The sequence below is a fragment of the Tinamus guttatus genome, unplaced genomic scaffold (assembly GCF_059628265.1).
Source record: "Tinamus guttatus ecotype Peru unplaced genomic scaffold, ASM5962826v1 Tinamus_guttatus_pri_ptg000086l, whole genome shotgun sequence".
NCBI classification, from domain to species: domain Eukaryota; kingdom Metazoa; phylum Chordata; class Aves; order Tinamiformes; family Tinamidae; genus Tinamus; species Tinamus guttatus.
This window is the reverse complement of record NW_028288620.1, coordinates 3,322,109-3,331,452: the sequence shown is the minus strand read 5'-3', so window position 1 is coordinate 3,331,452 and position 9,344 is coordinate 3,322,109. Positions and strand designations below refer to the sequence as shown.

The following is a 9,344-nucleotide window of genomic DNA, read 5'->3' as shown; positions in this document are numbered from 1 at the left end:
ATAAAATGTGCAAGTAACATTCTTCTAGTTGCAGTGTCTACGCTGTATTTAAAGTAAAAATGTTAAGGTTGGTAGACACAAAATAAATTCCATCTCCTGTACCTATGTGCAAAGTCCTAGTTAGTCCTAACCGACGCAGGATATCCAAAAAGAGCTTCATCCTCCCAGTGACATCAAACTAGCGGGGTTAACTAACAAGGCTCCAGACAGGGCTCCCGTTGTCCCCCGGGATGCAACCCACAGCCCCGTTAACAGGGGAAGCTCCACACACAGGCACAGCCCCCTGCGCGTGGGTGCTCGACCCGCCAATGTTATTTTGCTAAGAATTCTAGAATTCTTCAAGTTCAAACACCTCAGTTTCCACAGTGAAATGATTTTATCCATTGCCATATGCATAGAAGCTTAGTCAAAGGTGGTTGGTATGGATGAGGAGGATGTTCTCCAACATGAGAATAGAAAGCAAAAGAAGGAACCGAACCTGAACTTTCAAGGAAAATATCCTACAGTAGAACTTCTCATCCATAGCTAAACGAATAGCTCTTTCAATAGAGCAAATGGCTTTTTATAAACTTTTTTTTTTCTAAAAAAAAAAATAAATAAATAAACACATTAAAATTAACATAAAAAAGCACACAAATTGGTCCTGACTTGGCTGCACGAACAGCGGGAAGTGGAGGGTGAAACCCTGCAGTCCTCCCTCGCAGGCTGAGCAGTGCCCGCAGGTTGGAGGGGGGACCTGGTGCACAGAGAGCTGGGGGGCTGCCATGTCCTGGGCCTGTCTCTGCTACGCTCAGGTTGCACCTTAGCAAGAGGGAAGGCTTTTTCCCCCTGCTTTCTCCACAGCGGTGCCACAGGGTTCATTCCCAAACCTTTGTTCCTGCAGAGCTGCGAAACAGCTGATTTCCAAGGGCCTTCAGGAGCGCCACTGGGACGGGCATCCTGCACAGAGCGGAGAGGAGGAGACGGAGGAGCCCAGCCTCCCCGCCAGGCCTCGCAGCGAAGGGGACATCTCCGGGTCGGCCGGAGCGCGTGCGGAGCTGCCGCGAGGCTAGCGGGCGCCGTGGAACTGCATGTGGAAGCGGAGCTCGTCGGGCTGCGGGAAGAGCTGCCCGCACACGGCGCAGGCGCAGCCCTTGTCGCGGCTGTGCGTGCGCCGCACGTGGCTGTCGTGGGCTGCGTGCGAGGCGAATGCCTTGCCGCAGTGCTTGCACTTGAAGGGCTTCTCTCCCGAGTGCTGCCGGATGTGGGTGCGCAGGATGCTCGAGGCCGTGAACGCCTGCAACGGCACCGCACGCGGGGAAGGAGCGGGGTTAGCACGCTCCAGCGCGGGGAAGGAGCGGGGTTAGCGCGCTCCAGCGTGGGGAAGGAGCGGGGTTAGCGCGCTCCCATGAGGGGAAGGAGCGGGGTTAGCGCGCTCCAGCGTGGGGAAGGAGCGGGGTTAGCACGCTCCAGCCTGGGGAAGGAGCGGGGTTAGCGCGCTCCAGCGCGGGGAAGGAGCGGGGTTAGCGCGCTCCCATGAGGGGAAGGAGTGGGGTTAGCGTGCTCCCATGAGGGGAAGGAGCGGGGTTAGCGCGCTCCCATGAGGGGAAGGAGCGGGGTTAGCGCGCTCCAGCCTGGGGAAGGAGCGGGGTTAGCGCGCTCCCATGAGGGGAAGGAGCGGGGTTAGCGCGCTCCAGCGTGGGGAAGGAGCGGGGTTAGCGCGCTCCAGCGCGGGGAAGGAGCGGGGTTAGCGTGCTCCAGCGCGGGGAAGGAATGGGGTTAGCGCGCTCCCATGAGGGGAAGGAGCAGGGTTAGCGCGCTCCAGCGTGGGGAAGGAGCGGGGTTAGCGCGCTCCAGCGAGGGGAAGGAGCGGGGTTAGCGCGCTCCCATGAGGGGAAGGAGCGGGGTTAGCGCGCTCCAGCGTGGGGAAGGAGCGGGGTTAGCGCGCTCCCATGAGGGGAAGGAGCGGGGTTAGCGCGCTCCCATGAGGGGAAGGAGCGGGGTTAGCGCGCTCCAGCGTGGGGAAGGAGCGGGGTTAGCGCACGCCAGCGTGGGGAAGGAGCGGGGTTAGCGTGCTCCCATGAGGGGAAGGAGCGGGGTTAGCGCACGCCAGCGTGGGGAAGGAGCGGGGTTAGCGCGCTCCCATGAGGGGAAGGAGCGGGGTTAGCGCGCTCCAGCCTGGGGAAGGAGCGGGGTTAGCGCGCTCCAGCGCGGGGAAGGAGCGGGGTTAGCGCGCTCCAGCCTGGGGAAGGAGCGGGGTTAGCGCGCTCCAGCGCGGGGAAGGAGCAGGGTTAGCGCGCTCCCATGAGGGGAAGGAGCGGGGTTAGCGCACGCCAGTGTGGGGAAGGAGCGGGGTTAGCGCGCTCCCATGAGGGGAAGGAGCGGGGTTAGCGCGCTCCAGCGCGGGGAAGGAGCGGGGTTAGCGCGCTCCCATGAGGGGAAGGAGCGGGGTTAGCGCACGCCAGCGTGGGGAAGGAGCGGGGTTAGCGCGCTCCCATGAGGGGAAGGAGCGGGGTTAGCGCGCTCCAGCGTGGGGAAGGAGCGGGGTTAGCGCGCTCCAGCCTGGGGAAGGAGCGGGGTTAGCGCGCTCCAGCGCGGGGAAGGAGCGGGGTTAGCGCGCTCCCATGAGGGGAAGGAGCGGGGTTAGCGCGCTCCAGCGTGGGGAAGGAGCGGGGTTAGCGCGCTCCCATGAGGGGAAGGAGCGGGGTTAGCGCGCTCCCATGAGGGGAAGGAGCGGGGTTAGCGCGCTCCAGCGTGGGGAAGGAGCGGGGTTAGCGCGCTCCAGCCTGGGGAAGGAGCGGGGTTAGCGCGCTCCAGCGCGGGGAAGGAGCGGGGTTAGCGCGCTCCCATGAGGGGAAGGAGCGGGGTTAGCGCGCTCCAGCGTGGGGAAGGAGCGGGGTTAGCGCGCTCCCATGAGGGGAAGGAGCGGGGTTAGCGCGCTCCCATGAGGGGAAGGAGCGGGGTTAGCGCGCTCCAGCGTGGGGAAGGAGCGGGGTTAGCGCGCTCCCATGAGGGGAAGGAGCGGGGTTAGCGCGCTCCAGCGTGGGGAAGGAGCGGGGTTAGCGCGCTCCCATGAGGGGAAGGAGCGGGGTTAGCGCGCTCCAGCCTGGGGAAGGAGCGGGGTTAGCGCGCTCCCATGAGGGGAAGGAGCGGGGTTAGCGCGCTCCAGCGCGGGGAAGGAGCGGGGTTAGCGCGCTCCCATGAGGGGAAGGAGCGGGGTTAGCGCGCTCCAGCGTGGGGAAGGAGCGGGGTTAGCGCGCTCCCATGAGGGGAAGGAGCGGGGTTAGCGCGCTCCAGCGTGGGGAAGGAGCGGGGTTAGCGCGCTCCCATGAGGGGAAGGAGCGGGGTTAGCGCGCTCCAGCCTGGGGAAGGAGCGGGGTTAGCGCGCTCCAGCGTGGGGAAGGAGCGGGGTTAGCGCGCTCCCATGAGGGGAAGGAGCGGGGTTAGCGCGCTCCAGCCTGGGGAAGGAGCGGGGTTAGCGCGCTCCAGCGCGGGGAAGGAGCGGGGTTAGCGCACGCCAGCGTGGGGAAGGAGCGGGGTTAGCGCGCTCCAGCGTGGGGAAGGAGCGGGGTTAGCGCGCTCCCATGAGGGGAAGGAGCGGGGTTAGCGCGCTCCAGCGCGGGGAAGGAGCGGGGTTAGCGCGCTCCAGCGCGGGGAAGGAGCGGGGTTAGCACACTCCACTGTTGTGACCCTCGGCTGCACGAGCCTGTGCAGTTACACGGTGCTCACGGAAGGGCTTCTGAGCAGAGACACCAACAAGTGTCCAAGAACAAGGCAAGTCCTAGTTAGCTACTGTCCTAACTGTCCTAGTTAGCCCTGTATTTCGTGCATGCTGGGGAAAGGTAGTGCAGGTTCCTCCCTTCCAGTTTTTAATCGGAATGTTAAAAACTCTCATGGTCACATATATTGGCTTGGAGTTCAGGTGTCAGAAATGATCCAGGAAATCCAGTGTGTCTCCATCCTCCTGGATTTCATCTCCCCCCTCCACTGTACTCTACTCTTCCTTTAGTCAGACCTTGCAGCCTTTTCTCTCTCCCCTCTCTCCAGCAGCAAAACCCTCCTGTGCCTTGGGAAAAAATCCTCTAAATGAGATTTCAGCAAAGATGCGATAGAACAGCCCATGATTTCCCTCTTCCTGCAAAAGATCTTTAGGACTCCCTTACCACTTGCAGACCCCATAAAATTGCTCTGGCTGCTACCCCGACTTCCATTACAGTCTGGGAAAAACGCTTTGCTGTAAGTTGAACTGCAGCATACTGGTTAGGCAGAGGACATTTTTATCCTTGCTATGCCTTAGGATAACCTCATCCTGCAGCCTGAGAACAGCTAAATAAAATCTCACCCATGAAAGATCTACCAGAGCCACCAGACCCTGCTCCCAAGTGTGACATGCCCTAGAGGGATCTGCTATTGCAGCATCATGCACATAAACTGCTCCACGACTGCAAGGTGAGTCCCATTTTGTGGCCCCTGCTCTGGAGCGCTTGATCCAGAAAAGGAAAATTAACAGGAGCAAGAAAAAGGCCACCAGCCCCGGGTGCAGCGCAGCAGAGCACGGGCAAGAGCGCCAGGCCGGGCACCCGCCGGGGCCGCGTCGTCCCCTACCTTGTTGCAGTAGACACACTTGTAGGGGCGCTCCCCGGAGTGAACCCTCATGTGCTTGTTCAGGCTGGAGGACTGAGAAAAGCTCTTCCCACACACTGAGCACTGAAAAAAACAGATTTTTATATATATATATATATATATATATATAAAGAAAATACTAAAAGTTAACAGGAAGCATATGACAGCACAACTAATAAAATGGTAGGATGGGTGCAAATATTTAACTACATATTTTCATATACAGACACATGAGTAATTTAAATAGCAATTTATTTAACCGACTTAATGCTAATGCATTTTAAGAAAGATTTTAAAAAAGGAAAATTGTTCAAAAATTCAAAACTTTTTTAATTTTTTTGCGTATAGTTCAAAATCATTTCATCAAAATCTGTCCTTCAATATCATCATCTTTCTTCAAAATGCAACAATGTAAACAAGTTAATATTTTTACTCAACAACTAAAACAATCTTTTTTTTTTTTTAACTAATAGAAATTTTAAAGGGGACCTCAAGACAATTCTCATTTTTCAGAAATGGTCAGTCACATCATTTTGTCTACAGCTGGATATTCCCGAAACGCCTCCCCGTGGGTCAGTGCAAGATGCACCACTTCATCTTCCGACGGAACAGGCACCTCAGCAGGTGCTGCCTGCCCCGGGTTGCAATAAAACCCAGTTCCAAGGGTGCTGGAGTCATAGGAGAGACTTGCACTGACTTGAGGGAAATCTGCATGAGGCCATAAATCATTTTCCTCCTGCAACTCTCTTGAAAGAAATCCTCCCTCATAAGTCTGAACTAAACTAAGCCACGACTGATTTTTTTTGCATTCATCTGTTCTCATTCAAATGCCGCATCTATTCAGAAAAAGTTTCTCTTCTTGTTGTTTTAAATTATTTTTTGTACTCATTTCAAAATAAATTCTCTATGGAAGACAGAAGGAAAGAGAGAAAAAAAGAGAAAAACACAACACATTTCAAACTTCATGTTCTACAGAATGGCATTTAAAATCTCTACTGCCGGATCAAGGTGACAGCCTGACATAGCAGTATTGCCAACTTATTTCGAACACCTTTCCTGACCAATTCACGTGATTCCAGTGCAAATTATAAGATGGATATTTGGAAGATTTTCAGGAATGATTTAATTGTGTGAGAGGGCAGGGGGACCCGAGCCCAGGCAACCCCGAGGTCCAGCTGGGCTCTGCACGCGCCGCTCTCATTCAAACTCAAATAGATCCGGGGAAAAAGCACTGAAAAACACAGGGCACCATCCAGAAATCCCGGAGAAATGTGCGCTGGCTCCGCTGAGGCAAGTTAAGCTGCTTCTGGGATCTGTCGGAGCCAGCTGCAGCATCCTTGCCGCACGGGTCCTCTGCTCCCTCCGCACAAGGAGGGGTTTCCCGAGCAGACGAGGATTTCCCCTCAGGTCATTCCTCTTTCAAACTCTCACCAGCACTGCAGGGTCAGTTAGTTAGTGTAAATTCATTAATTCCTTTCACTAAACTCAGCGGCTTAAGACAAATTCTTCCTTTAGAGGCAGAATTCTTCCTCTACACTTTCCCGAAGTGCCAAGGAAACCAGAGTGGGAAGAAGCAGGGGAAAAGCACCAGCATCTTAACCTTTGCCAAAATAAGGTAATTAAGGGCAATTAATTACTCCGGAAAAGCAAGACCCCCGGGAAGCGGGCTTACCTTGTGAGGTCGGTGCTTTTCGTGGACGTGGAGAATGTGGATCCTGAGCCTGTCCCGCTTCTCAAAGGACCGGCTGCAGAGGTGGCACGGGAATTTCCTGTCGCCCTGGTCCACGCAGCGGGTGTACTTCAGGTGCTTGTCCCGGTAGTACTTGTAGGCAAAGACCTTGCCGCACCTCTCGCACTTGTAGCTCTCCCCGGCCTCTGCACAGCACAAGGGAAAGGGCCCATCTCCCCGTTACACCACAGCGGGAAGGTGGCAATCCTGAACCCGACCCTCTTTCCGAGCTGGCGCTCCACGGAAAGCTGCCGGGCTCCAGAGGGCTAACGGCATTAAGGGGATCTGGCAGGGCAGTTTAACAAAACCAGGGAGGATCTGCTAAGCAAACACGGTGCCCTGTTTGCCTCCACATTTCTGTCTAACAGGAGAGGAGGCACAAGAGTCCCCAGGCTAACGAAATTATTGTGTTTGGCCACTAACTTCAGCATATATGCAAGGATTCCAGCCTTGCATTTCCCTAACAGGGAGGGAACATACGGGAAAAACTGCTCCAACGCCTGCAACACGAAAGGTTGGAGGAACCAAACAGAAACAACAGTAGATATTTATTTTCTCTATTGTCTGAAAGTTTTACCTTCAAAAAGGGAAAAAATGGCTTTGCATATCTTTTCTAAGATTTTCAAACTAACTGTAGAACAAAAATTTTTTTTTGGTTTTCTTTTGTGTTTCAATTCTTAACCACTGAATTTGGAAACAACTTACTTAGGTAATTTTGCAAATACCTAAACAACCTTTTCTACCGTTAATACTACACAGCACTTTGGCTCTAAGCCTTAAAAGTGAAATCAGCAACTAACCAGCTATCATCTGGACCAGGCACCTTAAAACAGCGTCTCCAAATTCTCCATTTAGAGTTTTGCTAAATTCTCCTTTCTCTCTTACTGCTGCACTTCACAAACACATTCCTTGACAGCTCCAGCCTTCCCTGCATTTGCACAATTCCATTTTCTTCGTACGCAAGTTTTACTTCTACGAATGTCACACTTTCTATCTAAGGACAGTGCTCCCAGAGCGAGAACACAGCACGTCCTCTGCAAGCAGCATCGGCATTACAGGACTGGAATAATTTCAGGCTCCCCGTTTGCTGAGAGCATTAATTGCAGGAAAGATGCCATAGCCAGGCACAATTAAAACGAGATCAAGCCAGGAATGCCCCGAAGCCTCTTTCTTTCCTCCCCGAACAGGGCTGCCTGGAGGAAGGGCTGCCGCGGAGCGGGACGGAGCGGCCGCCCGCTCTGCTGCTCCCCAGGGCGCTGTCAGGCAGCGCCAGATGTTTTACAGTCATCGAATTACCGCTTTTAACTCCCAAAGCAAACGAAAACGAGGAGCAAACCGCAGAGACGGGTGCCAGGCTCAAAGGGGAGCTTCGCTCAGGGCTGGCAGCAGCCCTGGGTGCAGGTTTTGATCCAGCCTCCCGGTGCCGAGGGGAAGCTGCTCTTTTGGGATGCTCTTTTGGGATGGCTGGGTGAGTAAGTGAACGGGAGGGTCTTTTAAAGCACTGGCAGGTGCCCTAGTGAGAGTCTAATCATGGCCAGACAGGGGTCTTGGCGTCAGAAGACCCTCCTGGGGATTTATTTCTCACCTTCGGCTTGCTGCGGGGGTTTCTTCCCGTCGGGCATGCCCTTCAGGCTGATGGGGATGCCCAGGAACTGCACGTAGCAGTCCCCGTACCACACGAGCAGCTCCTGCTTCGGGAGGATTTCCTTGCAGCTCTCGTAGAAGATCTGGCCCTGGCACTGGATAGCCGTCAGGTTCTGCTCCTCGGGGAAGCGGGCGCAGTTCACCAGGGACATCCAGTTGCCGGCAGCTCCCCTGCCGTCTATGAAGTGGCTCAGGCGCCCGTATTCGAAGATCTGGGAAGCAGAGGCGAGAAACGGGTCAGCTCTGAGCCCTTCCCGAGGGCTCCCACTTGCACTGACCCCAACCCCGAGGCTGGGGGCGAGGGGCGGCCAAACGGACGAGATCTCCGCGGCATTTCGGCGGGCGCAGGGACCCTCGCGCCCGCCGAGGCCGGGGGGTCCCTACCTCCCACATGAGGGAGTTGTCGTCGTACGTCTTGATCTCGCTGGTGTTCACCACCTTGCCGCGGAAGGGCCCGAAGCGCACGCCCTTGGCGATGGGCTCCGTGCAGAACACGCCGAGCTGGGACACGTCCCCGCAGGCGGCGCGCAGCACGGCCAGCCCTGCGGAGCGGCGCGCGGGGAGCGCTCAGCGCGGGGCAGCGCTCCCGGGCCGGGCCGAGGGGGTAACGGGGCGCGGGGAAGCGGGTGAGCGCGGGAGGACGGTCCCTACCTGCGGGCAGCTGCAGCGCGTCGCCGTCGAGCAGCTCCGCGGGCGCGGGGCCGGCGGCGCCCGGCGGGCCCGGGCTGCGCGGGGGCAGGCGCAGGCCGGACAGCGCGTGCAGGCGGCCCGCGGCCGCGCCGCGCAGCGCCCCGTACAGCGCCGCGTGCAGCTCGGCCGCGCTGAAGTGGTAGCGGCGGCGCGGGCCGGCGCCGGGCGGCTCCGCGGGCTCCGCGGGCTCCGCGGGCCGGCTCGGCGCGGCGGCCGCGAAGCCCAAGGGCGCCAGGGGCGGCGAGGCGGCCAGGAGGGCGCCCAGCGGCGGGAAGAGCTCGGCGGGCGCCTCCAAGTAGGGCGCGGGCGGCAGGAAGGGCGGGTAGTAAGCGGGGAGGCCCGGCGGGCTCAGCCCCAGCGCCTCGCCGCCCTCCGCGGGGCCCGGCAGCGGCAGCGACAGCGACAGCGACATGGCGGCCCCGGGGGCAGCGCACCTGGGCGCGCGGGCGGCCGCGGAGCCTCCGTGCCCGGCGCCGTCGGGGCGGGCGGGCGCCGCCGCCCCCCGCGCATATATGGGGAGGACGGGCCGGGGAGCGGGGCCCGCCCCGGGGTCACGGAGCAGGGGACGGACGGGGGGGACGGGCGGCGGCCTCGGGGGCTGCCCCGACGGGACGGGGCGGAGCCGCCGCGGAGCGGGGGGTCCCCGGGGCCGCCCCGCTCCTCATCCTCCCCCGCACGC

The 9,344-nt window shown here is 58.3% G+C and overlaps 1 protein-coding gene across 1 annotated transcript; it reads right to left on the bottom strand.

Annotated features, from left to right (window-relative positions):
- Window positions 1-1,048: 1,048 nt before the first annotated feature.
- PRDM14 (PR/SET domain 14) lies at window positions 1,049-9,077 on the bottom strand. Its single transcript, XM_088520345.1, has 6 exons — window positions 8,627-9,077; window positions 8,360-8,517; window positions 7,917-8,187; window positions 6,275-6,477; window positions 4,585-4,686; window positions 1,049-1,276 (listed from the first exon to the last, which is right to left on the bottom strand). The coding sequence occupies exons 1-6, from the start codon at window positions 9,075-9,077 to the stop codon at window positions 1,049-1,051; spliced, it is 1,413 nt and encodes a 470-aa protein (XP_088376471.1).
- Between the last annotated feature and the right edge of the window lie 267 nt (window positions 9,078-9,344).